This window comes from Siniperca chuatsi, linkage group LG22 (genome assembly GCF_020085105.1).
Source record: "Siniperca chuatsi isolate FFG_IHB_CAS linkage group LG22, ASM2008510v1, whole genome shotgun sequence".
Lineage (NCBI taxonomy): Eukaryota > Metazoa > Chordata > Actinopteri > Centrarchiformes > Sinipercidae > Siniperca > Siniperca chuatsi.
In genome coordinates, this window is record NC_058063.1 from 1,891,679 (window position 1) to 1,915,348 (window position 23,670).

Sequence of the window (23,670 nt, forward strand, 5' to 3'; positions counted from 1 at the left end):
CTATTTGCTGAAGGGAGGGTGGTCTAATTTCTTTGGGAGAGTTATATTGTATTTCCCTTTTTCCTTGTGATATATACTGTAAAAAAAAAAAAACATCAAAAGATACATCAAAAACTTTTGTATGTGTCACAGGTTTGTTTGACCCTATGCAGATCTTGTAATGATTTTGGTAATTGGAGAGTATGTGAAATTATTGTGCCATTAACATATTTATAGTTTAAATTGTGTTACATCATCTTAAATTCTTTACACACTTTTATCAGTGGTGAAACGCGTCGTACCAATTCAGCACTATTGTCTTTTTTGAGATATTGGAGGGACGGTCTTGAATTTTTCTTAGTCATGGGGAGGTCATGAAATAAAGTGAAACAACAGGTTCAGCCCCCTCCCCACTGCAATCATTTTTGTACAGTCCCTTAGCGGTTAAGAACCCATTATTAATAACAGATAATACCAGACCAGCTCTCGTGTTGATGTTGATCTTTTTCATCATTTTATTATATATATTTATAATATGTACAGAAAAAAAAACATGCTCAAATTCAGCAGGGAGACAGCAACAAAGTGAACAAGCCAAACAGAAAAAAGACAGAAGGTGACAGGCGAGCTCCTGCCCGGTGCTTTTATTAAGCCATTGAACTGCGATGAACAAGTGTGCAAATGACATGGAAAATACCCCCTTTAACCCAAATGAATACAAAAAGTGAACTAAAGAAGAAAAGTCAAGTGTTGTTTAATCGGAATCACATTCATAAGCAAAAGCCCCACCCTGTGTCTGTTTAACCCCACCCTCATCAGAGTCCACACCCTACCCAGTGTCCCCTCATACTTCCATGGACTAGACAACACAGTATTCAATGAATACATCAAAATCAATAAAATATCAAGACTTGTTGAAAGATTTAAAAAAGGAAATCAGTCATCAAACCATAAAACATCCAGTATATGTGTGTGTGTGTGTGTCTGTGAGACTTGAGTGTTTAGTTTCAAATGATTACTTGTACTGCATCTACTCAAGTGAGACTGCCATGATACTGGGATGCCAACATGTGTCCAAAAAACGCAGGAATGTTACACGCCATCCCGATCTACACACATATACAGCTTTTTCCTTCCCTCCCCCTTAATGTCAGATTCCAGTCCTGCACAGCAAACTACAGCATTCCAGTTTAACTCTACAGGGCTGAAAAACACAAATATATGTGTCAAATGATGCCAGTACACACACTCATCTCCAAGTGATGCCAACGTGATCAGAAGTAGCTGACATCACACCTGTGCTTCACTTGGACAACTCCAGAGTTGAAGCTTTCTGACCGGGCATCAATCAGTGGTGAGGCTTCACAAATGGAAGGCTGTGGATCTCAACATAATGTGGACTCATCTATATTCAGTTTTCAGGAGCTGAAATTGCACTTTTGCAGCTGCATGCTCTTTGTGACGCCTCACCAGAGCATGAGGCGGTGTAGGACCTGAAACGCTGACAAGTTTTTCTTGCAGAGAGAACCACAAGTGCAACCAAAGCCTGGGGAAGATTCTCTTATCTGAGTGGAGGAGCCAGTCAGGGAGGATCTTGAGGAATTCATCACACTGCAGTGCCATGGGTGAGTGGAGGGGAGAGTTGGGAGTTCATACCCGGTCAGCAAACCAAGACCAGTCAGTCCCTGAACCTCCAGATGCCCCCAAACACAAGTGATGAAACTGACTATGGTCTGGGACACAATGCCATTGGCTTCTGTTCAGCATGGACCTGCTGTGTACAATGAGACCACAGATAACCAAGACAACTAAAAGAATGCGTTCTTAGAAGGCTCTAGTACAGTGAGTTCATCCTTTAAAGTGTGACCAGGCTTATAGAAAATCACCATATTCCCCAGTTCTTCATATAACAGGGTTAAAAGTTGTGGCTCAGACAAACAGAATTTTTAGTTCAGTGTAGATGCCCCTCTATAACGGGAGGGGGATGCTCTTTTCCTCACATTCCTTCCAGTTTCCCTGGAAATACCAAAAAAAAAAAAAAAAGACCTAACAGAGCTATGAGAAGCAGAGAACCGCTCAGAGCTCAGGCATGTGAACAGCCTCATACCTGTCTCTGATCTCACCGTTACCGTGACTTGAAGTTCCAGACTTTGGTCGTATATGGTGGGGGGAGATAATAACCACTGTCTCTGTTCAAGGACGTTATTTGGTGCCGATGCCAAAAAAGCATAAGATGCAGTTGAAAATTTTGGAATAGGCCAGTAAGTGACCGCGAGTAAAGATTTTGTCAAACTTTGTTTTCCAATATCAAGATTTTGTGCTCATAATTTTGCCTGTAGACTGTGTTTTATTTGTAGTTTCTTGCACAGTATCTGTACCAATACTAAGGTTTTGCTAAACAGCGATAACACAATGATACACAGCCCTACGTGTAATTGTTTCACATTTGAGACTTTGGCATTGATGATAACATTTACTTTAAAGAAATAAGCCACTGTTTTCATGAAAAATAAATACACGTAGTATGACAAAATAATCTTAACTAAAGGTCCACTTACTAGCTTTTTCCAGAGCTTCCGCTGATAAGGACATTGAAAGCTCTGGAAAAAGCTGGTAAATGGAGCTTGAGTTAAGATTATTTTGACATCAAGAATAAAATTTCACACTTATAAAGTGCTTGTCGAATCCCCTTACAGCACCTGAAACCCCATTTTTGACATCAGCACCAGGAGGGGTGGCATCCAAAAATATTTGTAACTTAGGTGTGTCGCGGTGTGAAATTATGCAGGGTCTGAACTTCTCATGTCCATTCTTTCCAATTCCATTCTGACTACTTTTGTCAATTTTTGTGCGTACCGACGAGTACAACACCATGAATGCCTTTTCAAGAGGCTGCTGAAAAGTGTGCGCTGTTATCCCCATTTGTACGACTCATCACATCTTGCCCCTCTCTCTGACGGCAGGCTTTTGGCCTCGCCGTTGAGTGTGGCCATTCGGAACAGCTGTAAACACTTTTGTATGACCTAGTTCATTTGAAGTTTACTGAGACCTTAGTAACTATGGTAAAGGACTCAAATGTAAAAAGGATTACACAAGTGGCATGAACTAGAGCACTAAATCATCTGATAAGGAACCATAAATGAAAAGGGACATAAAAGACAGGTGTGAACCATGTGTCCAAATGGGAGACAACTTTGTTTGACAAACAGGACGATCTGAGGGAAGGAACAGCAGCTTTTGTAAGAATCACCCCCCCAGCCAACAGACACACCCACCACATCTCTACCTCAGCTTCATCTGCAAACAAGCGAGAATGAAATGACATCCTAAATACTGAACACATACTGAACATGAGAGTTTAAGCTAATTGTAGTAATGTATATAGTTGTCTCGATCAGAAGTATCAATGAGAAAATAAAAAACACTAAAACCACAACAATAATAAAACAGTAATTGTAAGATCAATGCATAATATTGCCAACTGCTTCCGTTTGTCAGAGTAAGTCAAACTGAGTCTGTCAATCCTCCTCACTTTTGTCATGCCTCGTCATCTGTGTGCAGTGTTATCTGCCCTTGGACTGTAATATTTAGTGTCATTCCAGGAAGTCACTCTGCTAAATGTTTCAGCATTTTGTCACATTGCTTTCTTTTACATATAGAAATGATTCCTTTGAAGACTGAAGACTAAAAAAGGAAAACTAACATCATATATTGCAGTTCTTACAACCACCGCCTCCATCCCTTTTTCTTCTTTTACCTAAAATGTTAAGCAGGGAGTTTAGTTAAAGAATCCCTTGGTTAATGCTTCCATCAAAACTAACTACAACCTGTCTTTGCATGTACATCTTTCTCCTGTATGTTATCTCATTACTGATTCAGATAAGGGGCCTGGTCACAACAGCATTTATGACAGCAACATTTTGAGCCGGAACCAAATTATTTAAATGGAATCGCAGCAAAGTAAACCTGCACAAAGCTTTTCCGTAGTTTAACTTTGGTGAATTTTTTGACACGTGATTTTGTGCCATTGACCATCTTGGCTGTTCTAACTTTGGGGGAACAAAGAGCCGAAGAGTCCAAAATGGAGGAGGCTGTCACATTAGCTGTGTTGTACCATCCACTTTTATATAACCGTGCCCCACAAGAGACATGGTTTGCAGACAGGAGTCAATGGTACAAATTTGTATCTTGAGTAAACTGTGTTAACTTACTATTAGCGACCAAGCTAGCTGGCTTGCTAACTGTAACTGGTTAGAAGTTAGATCAATAGCCACAGTAGATTGCCAACTAGCCTCACAAGTAGCCACTATGCTGCCTTGCTTGTTTTGCGAGAATGCAATATAAACATTGCTTTGCCACTTTCTTGTGACCAGGCACTAAAGACGTCACTATGCTTCAAATGAAATGCTTGTCGTATCATCTAACAGCATGTAAAACCCCCGTTTCCATGGTGGAATTGGGGGACTACATCTGACAATTTTTGTAACTTTAATTCAACAATTATGTTCACTTTGTGCAGCAATTGGCTACGTGTGAAGATTTGTTAAAGCAAACTCTCTTTTTTTTTCATTCTTCACGCAACTACTTCCGTCACCCATATACAGTACCTCCTAGTATGTTTGAAGCATATTGAGACATTAAAGGTGTGTTCAGACAGAATACGAGGTGAATTTTAGCGCTGGATACTGCATACAAAGTCAATGGAAAGACTTGAGTAGGCATGAATAGATGCAAATTCACCCAGGGCAGCACAACCTGAGGCGAAGACATGTCTGTGGGAGTAGAAAATGTTTCAACTTGAGCAAAAATTTCAGGTTCATCCTGGGGCTTTTTGAATCTACTTTACAAACATACAGAGACGAGAAGAACAACGAGAGAGACTGGAGGGAAATAACAAAGAACTTCATTGGCTGTTTGGGGTCAAATTCACGTGAATGACACAACACGGAAATTCCCTTTGCTTTCTATCTGAACACACCTTGAGAAAGTGAGAGTGGAAGCTCAGGAAGAGGACAGATGGAGGGAGAGGAGGCTCACTGAAGGGGCTTTCCCTGAATCTTCATCAATAAATGGCAATGATGAGTCACTGTTAGGCTGCTGCTATTCAGGAACACTTCCTACTGTGTACAGAGCATCTACGGTGTGTGACTCAAGCACACTGCACCTGTGTGTGTTTGTGCAGGTAAATAATTCCAGGGATGAAAACTTTGGGCTGGGGTGAGGTGGAGGGCGGCCATAAGATGGGATCAGCAAAGACAGACTGAGGAGAAAGTGTTTAGCCAAAAGACTTAAATCTCTTTAACCCCTGCCGCCCCACTACAGTGTGTGTGTGTGTGTGTTTTGAGATAAGCTTCCACTGCCTCCATTCCACTCTAAATCAATACCAGTCTTCCCCCGTATCTGTTTTCTCTGTCCTCATGGCAGAAAGTAAAAGTTGCCTTGGTGTCTGTTTCTGTCCCTCCCTCACAGTCTGGTTGCTCTCCTCTCTCTGATGTTTGGTGGGTGTACAGGTCTGAATTAACCCTTGCAAAGTTTCAATCTGTTTTCTGATCTTAACACTCTTAACAGTTTACTCCTGTGTTTGGCCAACCATCCCTGGATCTCTAGGTGGGCGGACCGAGCGGGAGTCAGGGAGTTGGGTGTGGGTTACAGAGTGTTATGGAGGAATGGCGGGGTATGGGAGTGGCACAGATGATGGGAGGGAACACAGAAGGAGAAGAAAGGGAGATTTTAGTGGAGATGGTGGAAGTGATGGTTAGGGTGGTGGGGGCGAGGGGTCCTTTAACAGCAGCCCCCTCCAGACTGCCTAACAGGGGTGCTCTCGATTTTTAAGTTGGGCTTGTCGCCGCCAGCTGTGGCCCCGGGGCCCATGCGCTTCTTGATCTCTGCGGCCATGGTCATGAAAGCCTGCTCTACGTTGGTGGCGTTCTTAGCGCTCGTCTCCAGGAAGGGGATGGCCAAAGAGTCAGCAAACTCCTGCCAGAAAAGGAGGAGGAAATTCAGAGTAAAACATACAAGACCTAACAGAGTTGGTTGTAGTCTCTGGGACTGTGGGAACTGTGTCAACAGGGCAGACAGCAGACAACAGATAACACGCAGTTCCATACATACTACATTGGATGTCTGCGTACACACATCTGCAGTCGGTGCTCTTGTGGGCACGTACAGACCATGCGGTCAAAAATTTGGGTGGCAGCTAGTTTGATTATTGATGCGTGAATTATCAAAGAAAAACACCAAACATTTTTGGTATAAATGACGTAGAACTTTTGTGTTTTATATCATTGTAAACTGAATATCTTTGGGGTTTGGACTGTTGGTCGGACAAGACCTTTAAAGATATCACCTTGGGGTTTACAAAATTGTGATGGGTATTTTTTCCCTATTTTCTGACATTTTATAAACCAAAAGATAAATCAACTACTTGAAAAAATATAACATTACTGACATCTTTATGACAAGTCCAAATGGTTCCACTTTACTTGAGGTCAAGCTTATTATTCATGACACAATTATAATGGTCTCATGAAAGTCTTTGTCATAACCAAGCACATATGATAAGTATAATGTAATGTTAACACATAAAGTTAAATAGCTTCTTTAAGTTTCATAATTAGGCCTGCTATGGCATGTATATGTTATGATTATGCTTTCTTGGTTAATGTCAAGTTGTCATAAAGACATTTTTGTCTTGGTTAATGTCAAGTTAATGACAACAGTCATAAACCTTCATAAAAAAAGACTGTTCATGTTCACGTGACAAGTGTCATGTCATGTCAGTCTTGTGCCCCCACCTTCAAATAAAGTGTTACCATCTTGTTCTTTAGGTATCAAAGCCTAACCTTTCCACAGGCCTGAAAGGTGTGCTGTTAACTATATCCTTTATAGAAAACAGCAGCTGCTTTCATTCAAATTCCAATGCATTCCAATGGTGAAGATTTATTAGGTGTATCAAAAGTCAAAACTCTTATACCACTCCTGCAACACAACACGCTTTTCTGCTGTTCATTTGTACACTCAGTATGTTGCGAGCAGCTGTAGCTTTATTGGTGAAATGCTCTGCTTCAGTTTGTATCCCACAGTTACCTAGTTAACCTGTAGTTAAAGCCTATTGTGTTCCCTCTACCATTGCTCCCATTTTATTGGTGCAAGTGTAATTTACCAAACTCAAAATTTCCTCCATGGTAAACATGTTATCTTGATAAATTCAGTATAACGTACCTTCCACAGCACTAAACTGCTGTTAATAATTCAACACGTCCTGCAGAGGTGTTTCATATCAAAAGACTTCCATCTGCACAATGGCCTAATTCCTCCCTTTTAATCTGCAGAAGTGTTGCGTTTCACTCAGCTTAATAATAATCAAAAAACGTGGCAAAGTAGAAGCTACAACAATCAACTGTTGAATGAAAACAAGAAATCTGTTAAAAAGTCTTTTCAGCAGAGTGGTGAGTATGACTGAGCTGTACTGATGGAATTAGTGCTGTGGAAATGTCAATTACACTGAATTTACCATGTGAGCCACTGTAGTACAGGTAATTGTAATTTAGCGACTGGCTTTTTGTTGTTCACGTTGACCACAGCCATTATTTGAATACCAACTTAGATTTTAAATTTGCATTATTGAATATTCCTTTGTTGAAGTTACCATTAACTAATCTAAATTAAAATGTGCATCCCTCCCTCATAGAGGCCAATAATAAACCTTGTGTTGTTACTTCATGCACAGAGAACAGCCATACCTTAGCTGTTGTGTAGTCCACTACTTTCTTGGTGGTCAGATCACACTTGTTGCCCACCAGAAGCTTGTTGACATTTTCACTGGCATAGCGGTCGATTTCCTGAAGCCACTGCTTGACGTTGTTATAGGACTCCTGCACAATGACAACAAGAATATCAGCATGACAAAGACTGGTTCAGGTGAGTTTCCAGGTTTTTTTAACAACCCTATGACTGGGCAGTGAGAGTAGAATTTCTGCAAGAGAAGAAGTCCTCTGAACACAGTTAGATGAAACAGTAGAATATATTAACACCTGCACAGTCTAATGAAACCAATACTGAAGCCCCGCTGAAAGTACTTTGTTTCTAATGGTTCTAATGTTCACTACTGGTTGAGACTGTGTCAAGGTCATTGAAAATTATTATAAGGTGTTTTTTATGTTGTTCCAATTATGAAATCATACAAGATCATTACTTCTACTCACTAGTTCAAAATTCATTCAAAAAGTAAAGTTCTGAGGTTTGAAAATGATTTCTTTCTAAAAGCTAAAATCAACATTCAAATGAATATACTGGTCATTAATTAGCTCTATATGCCATGCTGGGGCCAGAATAACTGGATTGTCTGTCACAGTGTTTCAGTTTATCAAATGAACAGAAGTGTTGCCTACCAAATGTGTACTTGTGTGTTGAATCAAACAATGAAAATGGTGTTATATAGCCAATGACTGAAAAGTTATAAAAGTATTCTGCAAATGAAAAGCTTTACCAACCTCACATTCACAAGTTTAAACTTGAACAGGTTTGAACCTCAAAACATTTTGAGTACTGAATTGATACTTAGCCAAGTAACAAAACAATGCTATCAAAGTATTAGACTGATTTCCTCCTCTGAGGAATCAGTCCAGACTGCTGACCCACCTGATCTGTCACATCATATACAACTATGATCCCATGGGCTCCACGGTAGTAACTGGAGGTGATGGTACGGAACCTCTCCTGACCTGCAGTGTCCCACTGAGAGAGACACAGACACAGATAGAAAATGAGAGCAAGGGAGAAAAGATTAGGAATCAATACAACAACCCTTTTGACAATAAAAAAAAATAATGTATTGTTTGTTTTACATTGAGGCAGTGTTACTGAAGAAGTAAAGTATCAATACCACACTATGAAAATACGTCACTACAAGTGAAAAGTCCTGCATTCAAAACCATACTTAAATAAAACTTATCAGCAAAATGTACTAAAAGTATCAAAAGTAAAAGTACTCACTGCACAGTAAAATGCTCCCTGTCAGTGTTTTACTATTGTATCGGATGTTTCTGGATTAATATTACTGCTGCATTAATGTGTATGTTGCATTTTACTGCTGATGTATGGTTGTGCTAATTTTAGCTAGTTTATATACTGTTGGGTAGTTTAATCTACAGCAATGCTTCATATTCTATAAGATCATCATACTGTATGTTTGTAGCATCGCTGTCCTGTAAGAACCACGTATCTATAAAAAGGAAACTTTTCATAAGCTCAGAAAAACTGCGCTGTTTTCAGCTTTGTGACAATGCATTTCCAGCTGATCCAAGGGGGGTTTTAAAAAGTTAAGAAGCTTAATAACTTAAGAAGTAAGATAATTTTTTCAACCCATAAAGGAACACTTAATCCTTCAGTTTATCACAAACATTCATATTCAAAATCAACAAATTTGGAGATACGTGGTTTTCACTGGACAGGAAGGGTATGGAAAATTGTAATTCTGAAAAGTAACTAGTAAGTAAACCAAAAGGATAAAGACATGAGAAATGGAGCAATAGGTAGTAACTAGGATATACAATATTCATTCAGTATGAAGTATATTTGATTTAGAAGCAAGATTAAAGGAGCAGTGTGCAGGATTTAGTGGCCTCTAGCGGTGAAATTGCAGTTTGCAACCAAATGAATGCCGCTCGCCTCACCCTCCCGTTTCAAGCGTGTAGGAGAAACTACGGTGGCCGCGAAATGCGAAAGGCCCTAGCTAGAGCCAATGTTTGGTTTGTCCTTTCTGGGCTACTGTAGAAACATGGCGGTTTAACATGGCAAACTCCGTGGAAGGGAACCGGCTCGATCTGTAGATAAAAACAGCTTATTCTAAGGAAACACAACAGTTCTTATTTTAAGAAGATTATACACACCAGAGCTCAACACTAACTTTTAAAGGTGGTCCAACCAGGCATCAGCTTTTGGTTGCCAAAACTGAAAATATGGATGCCATTTTTAGTCAACTTATATTTTGAGTAATTAAGATACTATGTAGTTATATGTCAGCTAAATAATGAAAAAGTGACATAAAAGAATATTTAAAAGCATTATTACAGTGACTGAAGCAAAGTTTATGTTTTATCTGATACAGAATTTGAATCTTTAGTGTTATCAAAACGTGTCCACCCGCAATTCCTGGTATCCAAAATACCAGCATTCGTTTGTGATGTTGACAGGTTAGTCAAACTTTTCACGCCACAGTCAAACAACTTAAGTTGCTTCGCCATTGTCTCTACAACAGATGCCTGTGCACATGCGAGTAAACACACCAATGCACATGCAGCATTGTCTGGTTCTGGTTCCGAACAGTGTAACAGCAATATTTAAATATCACTAATGCAACAAAGTGTATTTATTTTGGGGTGTACGTTTTGCTATTTGCTGTCCCTATTTTTTATTTGTTAAAAAGTGGTTGCCACTGATGGCAACCAAAGGCCAAGAATTAGTTGCCAATTTCTCAAAATGGTAGCCAATGGCAACCTGGCAACCATTACTGTCGAGCCCTGATTCTGCAAATAGAGCCCCCTAAATCTTACACACTGAACCTTTAAAGAGTAAGCTACATGTACTTTGATTAAATTCAGCTTATTTCTGTTCATTATGGATGCTGGTTAGGCTGTTACGGTAACTTCTGCTTTGAGTCAAACCAGGACAGGAGCACGTTTAAGAAGGCACAGCCTGACTGATTCACTCTCCACAACTCATCAATTCAATTCAATTTAAAATATACTAGATGTGGCACAATTTTGATCCACATAATTTAAAATAAAAAGAAAACAAGAAACAAGAAAAGGTGTGCATATTCGCTGTTAAGCTACTGTAAATGATGTACAGATGTTTCACATTGAAAGTCTTCCAGTGGCTCAGAGTTCATAACCCCTCGCTCTACTAGTATATGCTTTTAATGTGAAAATCTGTGGGAGTGCTCAGTTTCATTGTCGATAGCTTAATAGTGTTGGAAATAATTAGTGGATGAAAAAAAAAGAAAATCGAGCAGATTGGTCAGTATGACATGACTCTGTTGTTGTAATGATGGAATTAATGAATATTATGCTGAATTAACCATGTTAATTTACAAGCTCAGACGTTTTTATTAGCGACCTTTATTTGTTCACTGCCACTGCCGTTATCTTAGAATCAACAGTATTTTATTCAAAGTATTTATGTAGAAGAAAATAATAAATGTAGGCTTTGATGTGGTTAGCAGTTGACTCTAAGGCTGCATCCCTGGCCAGGTATATGCCAGATTCTAACAGCATTATCAGCTCTATTTCTGTGCCTGTGAAGGACACTGGATTCTTTTGTAGTCTTTTCATCCCATCGATGGTTTGAAGTAAGCACTCCTCTACTCAGCCTGCTTTGAACCCATGGAAGCGTGCACGTCATCTGACAGCACAAACCCAACCTGATTAACTAAACTTAGTTTAGTGCAACCTATCTAAGCCAGAGTACCAAGTCATGCTTAATGAAGCAGATCTTTCATTGCCAAGTCTGACTTTTCTTCATTTAATAACTCTGTGGTGTCTTCGACCATTGAATTGGTAACAAAGATTTTTATCTTTTTGTCAAATACATTGACAGGTTATGTTTTCTTGGTTAATGTCAAGTTAATGACAACAGTCATAAACCTTCATAAAAAAAAGATTCCTTCATGTTCACAACAAGTGTCATGTCATGGTTATGACGCTTGTCGTTTTTTTCTCACACCCACGCCTACTTGGGTGCATCCGGCGCACATCCGAATCAAAAAACAACACTTCAAAGTAGACAACGCTGCACGTGCGTGTGCGGTGTGTTTTCTTGCGCACAGGCATCTGTTGTCTCGTTTATTTATATGACGATACAAATAAAGCATCTTCTGTGGCTCAGCAGGTAGAGCGGGTCATCCACTGATCATAGGGTTGGTGGTTCGGTCCCCAGCTCCTGACAGAAGTGTCCGTGGGCGAGATACTGAACCCCAAATTGCTCCCGATGCTCAGGTCAGTTTAAACCTACCATTTAAACTTACAGCACTGAATGATCATAATTGGTCCTTCGCCACTGCAGAATGTACTGAAACGGTCATGGGTTCTGTTTTTGTTTCCACTGTTCTCCACCCTCTTTGGAGGCAAGTTCCTGGAAATAAATTTGAGCACTGCTTAGGAAGTGATACTAAATCCAATTGCAAGGTACTAGATTAGGCGATTTTAGAGTTATAAATTCTTGCCTTGACTCAGACGAGAGACGTGACAGACTAGGCCTGGGTGATATGATAATGATAGTGATATACACTTCATCAATAGCAATACGAAAACTGTTCGATCCAAACAGCATGAAAGCACACAACAAATACGCCTATCACATCCCTTGATTATGGAGCATGCTACGAGTGGCACGCAAACAGACAGTGGAGAATGCTGACCGGTGCCGGAACGGGCACTCGAACCACAGCCAGGCGAGCAGGCAGTCTCCCAGTGAACACGGCCGGACTAGGACAGACGGAGGCCAGTTGGACGACAGGGAATACAGTACCGAGGTGATTTACGGCGGCTCCGACAAGGACTCTGACTCTGGGGACGACAAAGTCACGGCAGGCTTAGGTAGCGACAGGAGTCATCAAGCGGGAGAGGAGCAAGAGAGAGGTTGGGCATCAGAGAGATAGCGACAGCTGTAGAGCCAGAATATTTTTCACATCTCACTCTGTGAATTAAGGATTCTTTTCCACCAATCCAGAGTCGGTGATTGTTGGAACAATGGAAAGACTAAGACAGTTTTGGTGAGTTTTACTTTGTTTCTGTCTAAGTGTGTTTTATGATGAGTTAACAAGGCAATTAAGCTGGTTTTAGTTCGGTAAAAGAGAGAAACTTGAATTCAGAAGGCGTTTGGTTGTATTTTTCTGTTTTTGAATGTTTTAAACTCTTAAGTTTCTTACACATCGCAACTTAAAAAATAGTAATTAAAAATTATGAATAATTATTGATATCGACGGAAATGAAACATTTTATCGTGACAGATTTTTCAGCTTTATCGCCCAGACAGACTACACTTGGTTTCTTTCTTCTGTTTCCCAGTTCCACCACTAGCAGCACCAACAACATCATTACTCTTTCACTTCACCATGTTTACAGTTCATGGAAGAGCGTTCTGAGCTCCTGTTGGTCAGCGTTTGGAATACACTGTGGAATTCCTTGTGGAAGGCAAAAACATACTGGCATGCTAGTCTTTCTGTAGGGACGTCTTGAGGCGCTAATGAAAAAGATTAGAGAACGTTTGAGGATCACAATGTACGCAATGGAGAAAATCCCAAAACCTCGAAATAGTTTGACATGCTGGATGCCATTTTGGGCCACTGACTGGCTTAGGCCGGCCCCAGCACTGTGGTAGGGCCAGTGTATAAGAAAATCAATAACAATATCCGCTTCACTTCTTCCATTGTTGTCCACTTACAGTACTTCCTCACTAATCCTACCAAACTGTTCATAAAAATGACATCATTTTAGTTATGACATAGTATAGATGGTGCTGCTGTTGCCTTTTTATGACATATCAGAAATGTCCCAGTTTGTAAATACAGTGGAAACACAAAGAAGAAACTAGTACCAAAGCCTCACCAGGTTTCTAAAAGTTCAGGAAATGTGAAGGTTACTGGTTGTTCAATTTCTTTAGTGGGAATCGGCTAAATGACTGCTGAATTACAACACTCATAGTAACTCTATTTATCTCCAGGTGTGTGTATAGTGATCTATAAAAACAAAGAAATAGAACTACACTGTGCAGTGTGCTTTTCATTTTCTGTCTATGTATGAGGCAGAACTATGTCTGCCTTACAAACTGGATGTCTATGAGGTGGCACAGCCTGTTTCCTTAACTGAAACAGGATCCAATTACAGCTTGGTCTGAATGCAAAACGTTCACACACACACACACACACACACACACACGAACAATTCAATTCATTTATATAGCACCAATTCATAACATAAATTATCTCATTGCACTTTTCCTATAGAGCAGGTCTAGACCGTACTCTTTATATATATTATTTACAGAGACCCAACTAATCCTTCTACCCAGCATGCCTCTCGTGTTTTGATAACGCTTCTTGGATCTAAGCCCTAGCTCAGGGTTACAAACAGTGTTCTCTGTGTCTGTCTGTCCGTCCATGTGTGTGTGTGTGTGTGTGTGTGTGTGTGTACTTGTACTTATTACATAGTGAGGACTGAAACATGTTTTTTACCTACGGAGTGAGGACATTTTTGGAAAGTGAGGACATTTTGGCCGGTCCTCACAACTTCAAAGGGCTGTTTGAAGGTTAAGACTTTATTTTATTTTAAGGGTTAGGGGTAGGGTTAAGGTTAGGCATTTAGTTGTGATGGTTAGGGAATGCATTATGTCAATGACGGTCCTCACAAAGATAGAAGTACAAGGTTGTGTGTGTTTGTGTGTGTGTGTGTGTGTGTGTATGTGTGTATACTCACAATCTGCAGTTTGATGGTCTTGCCATCCAGTTCGATGGTGCGGATCTTAAAGTCCACTCCGATGGTGCTGATGTAGCTCTCTGTGTAGGTGTCATCCTGCAGAGAGGGAGGCAGATGAAGTGAGGGAGAACAGGATGGGATCAGGCCAACAGCAGAATGAGGAAAGACCAACGGTTGCAGTAGGAACAGAGACATTTATAGGCTAACAGAAAAACATGTTTTAGAAGGCGAGACAGAATTACTTACAGCAAAGCGCAGCAGAAGACAGGACTTTCCTACTCCAGAGTCTCCGATGAGCAGGAGCTTGAACAGATAGTCACTGAAAGGAAAACAATCCAGGTCAGAACAGGGACCACATTTCTAACCTCTCTGCATATACAATATCTCAGCTGATACAAGTGTTGCTCTGCAGTGTGCTGACTGTGTGAAACATTGACTGAAGTCATTCTACTGAAACACCTTTCTCACAGATCACGCTGAGATTTTTCAATACCACCACCTAACGATACTTGAATGTTGGTACAGAGAGAGAGACCCGAATGATATTTTATACCTTACTTTGTTGAGTATAAACAAACAAATTTTTCTCATCGTCAACATATCCCATGAAAATACCAAAACCAACAATGTGTTAGTCTGTCTCTCAATACTCTGACTTCGTTACTGTCTGTGGCTCATAGCTCCAAGCCCATTGGTTCCTACTGAAGACGTAAATCTTTAAAAACACCTCACAAATATCATTTCATTTTTTCAAAAGGCTCAGTAATTTCCTAAAACAGCAGGCCACTGTAGTTTTTAGCAAACTCAAACAGGTGGAAATAGTGCATCTGTCGGGGACTGAAGATGTAAATCTTTAAAAATGGCTCACAAATATCTAACTATAAAAGGAAGGAATCTCTGTCTGAATGTCTGTCCTTCGATTTTCTAGACAACCATTCATCTGATCGACTTCACATTTGCACTGGTGTATTGCAGAGGACCCAAGGGAGTGCAGTGTCGAATTTGGTGCAATTTGGCCAGATAGTGGCGCTATAACAAACTTTACATTTTGCCCTGTAACTTTTGAAGTCTCAGAAACAACATTTCCCCCCCCTGGATTCTGTGGGTCCAGACCAATCTATCCTTATAAGCCACGCCCATTGGTTTTCCATCAGATTGAATTTTTTCCAAATCTGTTTTTTTCACTACTTCTCCTACAAATTTTGAGCAATTGTTACCAAATTTGGTACAGAACATCTCTGAAACCAGCCGGAAAACTTTTTCAGATTTTTGATATTCCATTCAGTTTTGCTATAGCTGGCCCTCAAAGTTTGCTCAAATGCTGTGGCCAGAGCTTATATTACAAAAAAGGGTTAATGTAATCTCTCTCTCTCTCTGGTTATACCTAAAGAGTCGTCAGCTAATTTGAGCTTTTATGTTAACGTTTTGATATCCCTACACAGTGGTTAACTTGGAGCACCCACAGTTCTAGACACAGCAATTCCAGACCCACAGTTGTAGACATACGCATGAGCGAGTTTAAACCACAGTCAGTGACTACGTTATACCTAGAGCCATGTAGAGAGAGGGTTATGGTTAACTTTTGTACCTCGGAGCCCAGGGCGCGCAGTGTGTATTTCATTTCAACATGGACTCCGAAGCTGGCCGAGCAGGTTCGCCTCTACAAACACATCTACCACCCTTCTTTGAGAAACCACAGGGACTCTCAATTCATGGAGAGAGATCGCCACCACCACACTGGCAAAAGTCATTTGGTAGGCAAGTGTGGAAAAGTATGAAGGATCGCCATGTTGGATAATGAAATTCTTCTGGTAACACTCGTTGAGTTCTTGCTTCTTCACAGGCTATTTTGTTTGTATGCCCCCCGACGTTCCGGAGAATTCTGCAACAAACAGCGGGCTGAGCATAAACGCCTCTGTGCATGCTCGTAGCTCTGTGGAGGCCTGCGCCACCGCAAGTAAACAAAGCTTTATCCACCCAGTGCTGTGAGCCCGCACCGCCTCATTGTATTGCCAGTGAGCTGGACGGCATGTGACAGCCACAGTAACTTAGCTTGGAAAATAGCAATATGGGGCACTGAATTGGATGAATTTAGTGTTTATCAGACCACAAATGAGACAAGAATTAGTTGGTATATTCGATAGACACCGCCGGAGCAGTTGCTTACTGTACAAAAACACAAAACTTTTATAACTTTATTCATTGATTTTGGTGAAACTGGGTCATATATTATGGAGAAAATATTTTCTGGATTTCCCTCTGATGTCCTTCGGCCCCAAGTGAGTGTTTGTGTTTACACAGCTAGCACAGGCGCTTTGGACTGCCCAGTCCGGGCAGTCAGCTAACTAATAGCGCTAGCTGCACGGCTAAAAGAGCTAACGGGGTAACATTAGCTTGTCAATGTTTGTCAGTACTTTAATTTTATTTTTTTATTAACACGACACCTACACAAGATGCACATACGCACACACACTAGTGTAGTCCTCCAGTAACACGCACACAATTACGTTCACGACGCAGCCGGATGTCTACACGAACACGCGTATATCTCCGGCTAGAGACTGCTGAGTGGTGACTTCACACTACGTTACCTAGTTGGTGAGATGCAATGCTGGAAAGTAAATAAATAACGTCCCCATATATTATTCTCCTGTGACAACCGTTATGTCACTCATGCTCGTTTGCTATATTAGCTAGTTAGCTAGCTAACCACGTAGCTACTTTCACACCTTGGGTGGAAGCTATTTTTATATACCAAACCTTATTTTTTATATACCTAAATATAAAGCTAAATTCATCAGTGAAAGTTAAGCCATTTAGAATAGATTACAGAATAGAACATGCATGCAAACTAGTTTGGTTCCAGCTCAAATATAAAATTCAGTTAATGTCTCACTTGCCTTACCTAATTTTTCTGGAGCTTTCAACTGCATCTCACAGTCCTCATGATCAGAAGGAGTTAGCTCACTTGCTGTGGGGGTTTTTTTTTTGTCCAACAATCGTTTGCAGGTCAATAATAAAGTTTTATTCTTCTCTAATTTGTGTTTAATTAAATTACCATACAGCAATTCTAGGGCCAGGCAGTATTCCAGCATAGACAAACTCAGTGACGTTGATAGGTTTTCAATGTCCTCTGTTCTCCTCCCTCTGCTGCTGATATGATTCACTGCCTGCAGGTAAGTTACCGCTTATAGAGAGGAGGGGCTGGTTTGTCTCAGCCAGCAGTAAGTTTACAAGAATTTGCCAAATTTTAAGATACATGACAAACAAAGATAGACAGTTAGACTACATACATTCGTGCTTTCATGTGAGCTTATTTAAAGTATTAGCTATTAGCCGAGCTAGTGCGCTGTGCTTGTGTAAACGTAGTGCCGGTGGATCAGACTGCAGACAGAGCAGATTAAATTAAATTAAAGCTGCAAGCTGCGTTGAACGGGCCCTCGGCTCTACACGCACCTCGGGGGGAGCGACAGCCACAGCCTTGTGATCGGAAGCCGGCTGACACCGCTCTGAATGTTCACAACCATCAGGCACTGCGTGAAGGAGTTAAATATCACTTCCTGCGTCCACTATGTGGCAGTGGAAAACATGCACTAATCATACATGATGTTACATGGACATCCTGAAGGAGAAAATGAAGAGGACATTCGCTGAGAGTACGCTTCATTAAAAGCCACTCCACAAGTGACATTCTTCAGAAGTTTCCAGCTTTCCAGCATATCAGCATTGTGAGTTCAAACCCTGGATGGAGTTCATGTACAAAAGTTTCACTTTTAATAGGTTACTGATCCAGACAAATGTGTAATATATGGAAATAATCTTCTCAGAGTCCTGAGTTTTCCAATCAGTTTCATGGGGGAGATTATGTTGAATGCTGAGCTGAAATCAACAAACAACATTCTGATGTAGGTGTTATTCTCAAGATGTGTGAAGACTCTGTGGATCTGTTGGTTCTGAAAGCAAACTGGTGAGGGTCCAAGCTGGCTGGGATTTTGTTCTTTATGTGCTGGAGAACCAGTTTCTCAAAGCACTTCACCAGAATGGGGATGAGAGCCACAGGGCAGTAGTCATTTAGACTAGACACTGGAGACTGTTTAGGTACAGGGACGATGGTGGCTGTCTTGAAGCAGGTGGAAACAATCTCCTGTGATTGTTCCCACCTGCACATGTCAGTACTGACATCAACTAGCTGATTGGCACATGTTCTTAGTACACAGCCATGGATGTTGTCAGGCCCAGCAGCTTTACTCATATTCACTCTCAGCAGGATTCTTCTCGCATCCACTGTGGATACTGACAGTGGCCGGTCCTCTGGAGGCAGACTTTACATCTGACTCTTTGTTGGGGAGATCAAAACTAGCATAAAATGTGTTTGCTCATCTGGTAACGTGGCCTCACACATGATTGGAGCGTTCCTGCTTTTGTAGCCTGTGATGCTTTTGATCGCCTTCCACATATCTTTGGTGTTGTTGGTGTTGAGGTCTCTCTCCAGTCTCTCCTGATGTCTCAGCTTTGCCTCCTTGATGGCAGCTTTCAGTCTTGCTCTGGCGGTTGTAAGCTTCCTTGTCTCCTGAGCGAAAAGCAGCTGTTTTGAGTAGAGCCCTCACCTCTTCATTCAACCAGGCTTTCTGGTTGGGGAATGATTTTATTGTCTTTGTGATCACCACATCATCAACACATTTGCTGATGTAGGATGTCACTGATGATAAATATTCCTCAAGGTTGATGTGGTTCTCCTGCATGGCAGCATCTCTGAACATGAGCCAGTCTGTGTACTCAAAACAGTCCTGTAGAGCTTCATCTGTACACACTTTAACTGTTGGTTTGACCCTTTTTAATCAGCTGGGTGTAAGTAGGCAGGAGAAGCAGGGAAATATGGTCTGATTGACCAAAATGGGGGCAGGGGAGAGCTTTGTAGCTGCCAGAAATGTTCGTGTACACACAGAATTCAGGTAAAATAGTTCTGAGGTCTGTTTGATTAAAATCACCAGCTACAATGAAAACAACATCCAGTTGTTTTGTCATGTGACTGCTGATGACCTTATACGGTTCCTTAAGAGTGTTTTTTTTAATATACATGTAGCAATGTAAACGGCAGCAACAAAAACACTGGTGAATTCTCTGGGCAGGTAATATGGTCGACATCTTAACAATAAAAAATTCACATCTAGGGAACAATGTCCATCCACTTTAACTGCGTTTGGGCACCAAGCATCATTGATGTAAACACAGAGACCGCCTCCTCTCGTCTTACCGGAGTCTTGTGTTCTGTCAGCCCGGAACAAGCTCCGCCAAGTGCAATAGCTTCCTCAAGGATGTTGTGGTGCAGCCAGGTCTCACTAAAGATGAGGGCACAGCAGTCTCTGATTTCCCCTTGTTGAGTAAGCCTGAGTCTTTTCTCATCCATTTTATTTTCCTGCAACCGGACATTAGCCAGGAGCAGACTGGGTAGTGGAATAGCCTTAGGTCCAACCTCTTGTTCCTCTCTTCCTACTTGCAGGTTTTCCCAAAATGGGACAACATCCCCCACCCTCCACCCCAGCCAATTACTGAGAGGAAAACATCATCACATGAATTTGACACACAGCACAGACAGCTGTAGAGAATTGCCCAATGCCACTGCTATTCTTGTGTCATAGGAAACTGAGACCTGTCGTGTATCACTGCCCGACACACGATCAACTGACAATTTCTCACAAACACTGGATGCAACAGCCCTGTTGCAATCAGCCCAGTTCACATTTCTACATGGCTGCAGCTTGTGTTGATATGGACTGATGCTGAGGGCCACCAGGACTGGTCAGTCAGTTATCATCTATTGCAACAAGCAATCCAAAGACCATCTTAAGTGCATAGCCTTATATATACTTAAACTGAGTGATTGGAAATTGACAGTTAAACTGCCAGCTAACAATAATCATTGTGGCAACATTAAGAGCTTTTACTGCCAGATAAGTCTGTGTATCGTTTTAAACTTTTCAATACCAAAACAATACCAAAGTTTCGGTTTTGATACAAAAAGTTTACTTTTTCTGATACCTTCTTTGAGGAATATGAACAGGTACAAAAACCATAATTTAACAAAAGAAGCCAAAGTTCTCAAATGTTACATTTCCAAAACCAAAAAGCCTTAAAAGAATTTTGTCCAAATAAATTAGTCTAAAATTGGCAAAATTATTATTTAAATCGAGAACTATGTGATCAAAGACTATGTAAACAAATTATGAATCTGACCAGAGATTTGAAGCCAACTTTTGGTACTCAGTGGAAACATTTGAGTCAGAACCAAAAAGTCAAAAATCAGGTCAATGCTAATGTAAAACACACTGTTGCAGGCTATCAAAAATGTATCATGTACAGGGCAAGTGGGTATGAAATCTCAATACTTATTGAGTACAGACTGAAATAGTCTGTATGAATCACCAAAAACTACTACAAACTGAGAACCATTGAGCAATGTAAGACGTTCTGACTCTTTATAAGGGGTTTATAAGTTGTGACTTAATGGCTTTACAAATCAGTTAAAAGTTATTAATAAGAACATCTATTGGGCTGTCAAAGTCCCTTTGACTGGTTATCAAGTCTGCAGTTATAAATGTTAATTAGGCATTAATACATGGTTTTCATAACAACCTATCAAGTCTGAAGTTGTACATGTTAATAAGCTGTTAATAAATGGATTATGGTCCAGATGCTCTGTAGCCTTTTTCACAAGATATGTGGTCAAACGCTCCTTTGGCGAGGGGTTTCTGACTAACTTAAGAATGAGTTAAAAACACAAAGCAAGTGTCATGCTGAAGGATGACACAGACCACTCAATTAATTAAATTTTTTTTACAACCTGGCAACCCAAAAGGCGCTCTTGATAGAGGTGTATTTGTTACCCATTAATAAACCCACCAGTTACACCCTTTACAAAGGGCACATTACTAGAAAGTGGCACCAGATGGATAACCAGCCTCAGTAAGTGCACTTACCATGCCATGTCTACAAACATACAGTGTATAATGATAGGCAATAGGGTGTAACCAACGGTACGTGTATTCGTCCTGAACCGCTTGGTACAGAACATTAGGTTCGGTATGCAACTTCCTGGGTTTGGAACGCCCTATGAGCCAAACAATTACTGGTTAGTTACAGTGAAAATGGACAAAGATTAGTGAGTTGTACAAAAACTGTATGCCGACATTGTTCAACTGAATGAAAACACTGTGAAAACACTTCAAACATGCCAAGTCATTTACGAAGCCATCACCCGAATGTGTCGATTAGTGGAACGAGACAAAAGCAGACCGGACAATAAGCTGCAGTTATTCAGTAATTATCAACAGGTCAGAGTTGGATGGAGCATTACTGACAAGTGTGTTATTTATTTTTTCTTATTGACAATATGCCAGTATTTAAATGCCTTTATTCTTACAGTAAGAATTTTGGCCAATGAGCCACTGTTGAATGTTTACATTTTTCAAAATAAAGGAGAAAAAAATATTTGGTTTGTTTTCCCTGCTGTACAGAAAACGTACCGAACTGTGACCCCAAAACCGAAGTACATACCGAACCACGAATTTTGTGTACCGTTACACCCCTCGTAGGCATTAAGGCATATTTAACCAGAAACAAGATTATACAGTATGTGTAAACATACAGGGAAATAAAGATTGTCTGCTAAGGGTGTGGAGGTGTTAGCTAAGCTAGTAAGACAGGGTTCAATCAGGATTCAAAGGGAAGCTTCAGCTTCAGCCGCACACGTTTCAGCACCGAACGAGGGATTCGGTGACAAGCGGGTGTCCTCTCATTTCAGGGCTACAGGTCAGCCGTCAAACATAGCTATGCTACCTGTCGTATCGTTTAGCTTCAGCCCCGACACGCTAGGCAATGGAGAGAAGCCAATTTGGGCATTTTATCTGCGAAATTACATAGCAGGTACATCATCATTCAAGATCAGCATCTGGTAACCATGTTTTAATTCTGCACCAACCAAATAGTTATACATATCAATAATAGTTAAATAAATCTACAAATAACTGATATACAAATAGTCCACTCTGCTCTTAAGCCTGGTAGTAAAGGGGACGCAATTTCTAAAAGCTAAACTTTTACAAAAATAAATAGATATTTTGTATTTATGGCTAATTTTGATTAACGTTACTGGATGTCTGAATTATGTATGTAACGTTATAGTATGCACCCTGTGCCCGTAAAAACGTCAACTTAAACGTATGTGTCAATATGACAAAAAACAACAGCCTTGGCTGTCTATCGAGGCTACAGGTCAGCCATCCCACATCTGTTACTTTTCTACTTCATGCAACGTTACTGTCAAGGTAACACTATTCGTTTCCATTCTAGTTTCTAGAGTGAACTATGGCAACGTTTCCTCTGAACGTTTTTTGCTCTAGTTTTACACACTGGATTGTTAGTTTCTTTGTCCCGTAAAAGGTCGCGTGCCATAACCGACACGGTGAGGCACGAGCAAGCTGTCAGCTGACGTTTAGGAGAAAACACGTTCGCGAGACTGTCACATTAAAGAAGCTGTCCGCGCCCTGTTCACGCGATCCAGCTAGCTGAAGTTTGACAATAAATTTAATAGCATTATGTACATAAGGTTACACCATAAACCACATAACATATAATTATGATTTCTAACTGAACACAACAGTGACCGCATTACAGCGGAGCTTGTTTAATGAAGGTTAACGTTAAAACTCACTATTCGGGATTCATGGTTTTACTCTGGATGTGTTTTTCTGTCGGCGACTCGGCTCCTTCCTACTCCGGCAAAAAAGATGACTTGTAGGTCCGGGTATCCGAGGCACTTAGATGACTGTTTTACCGTCTCTGTTACTGCGACCTGGTCGTTCCACTGTATTCGACCTTTATTGTTTCATATATACTTTATTCTAGCGGACATATCCCTGTTTCCTCAGGTTAGTCTGCTATATTTTACTCCTTTTTCTGCCTTTCTGTGTCCGCCGTTGCTTGCTAGAGGCTCAAGATGGCTGCGCAGGTGCGGTAGTGACGTAAAGTGACGTGTCACTACTGAGAAAAATGTACAAATCTAGAATTAGAGCAATGCTGGGATTTGTAGTTTATTTAAAAAAAATAAAAATAGTAACAGTTTTTTTTTTGACATAGTATCTCATAGTTTTGACCTCAAAAAGTAAAATTTCTGACATTTATCTCATAATTTTGTCATCATATCTCATAATTTTCACTT

General features: G+C 40.6%; 1 protein-coding gene across 1 annotated transcript; it reads right to left on the reverse strand.

Moving 5' to 3' along the window:
- Positions 1-470: 470 nt before the first annotated feature.
- Positions 471-23,481, reverse strand: rab1ba (zRAB1B, member RAS oncogene family a). The gene is made up of 6 exons (XM_044185174.1): positions 23,164-23,481; positions 14,700-14,772; positions 14,454-14,549; positions 8,620-8,715; positions 7,722-7,853; positions 471-5,955 (listed from the first exon to the last, which is right to left on the reverse strand). The coding sequence occupies exons 1-6, from the start codon at positions 23,175-23,177 to the stop codon at positions 5,761-5,763; spliced, it is 606 nt and encodes a 201-aa protein (XP_044041109.1). The 5' UTR covers positions 23,178-23,481; the 3' UTR covers positions 471-5,760.
- Positions 23,482-23,670: the final 189 nt, after the last annotated feature.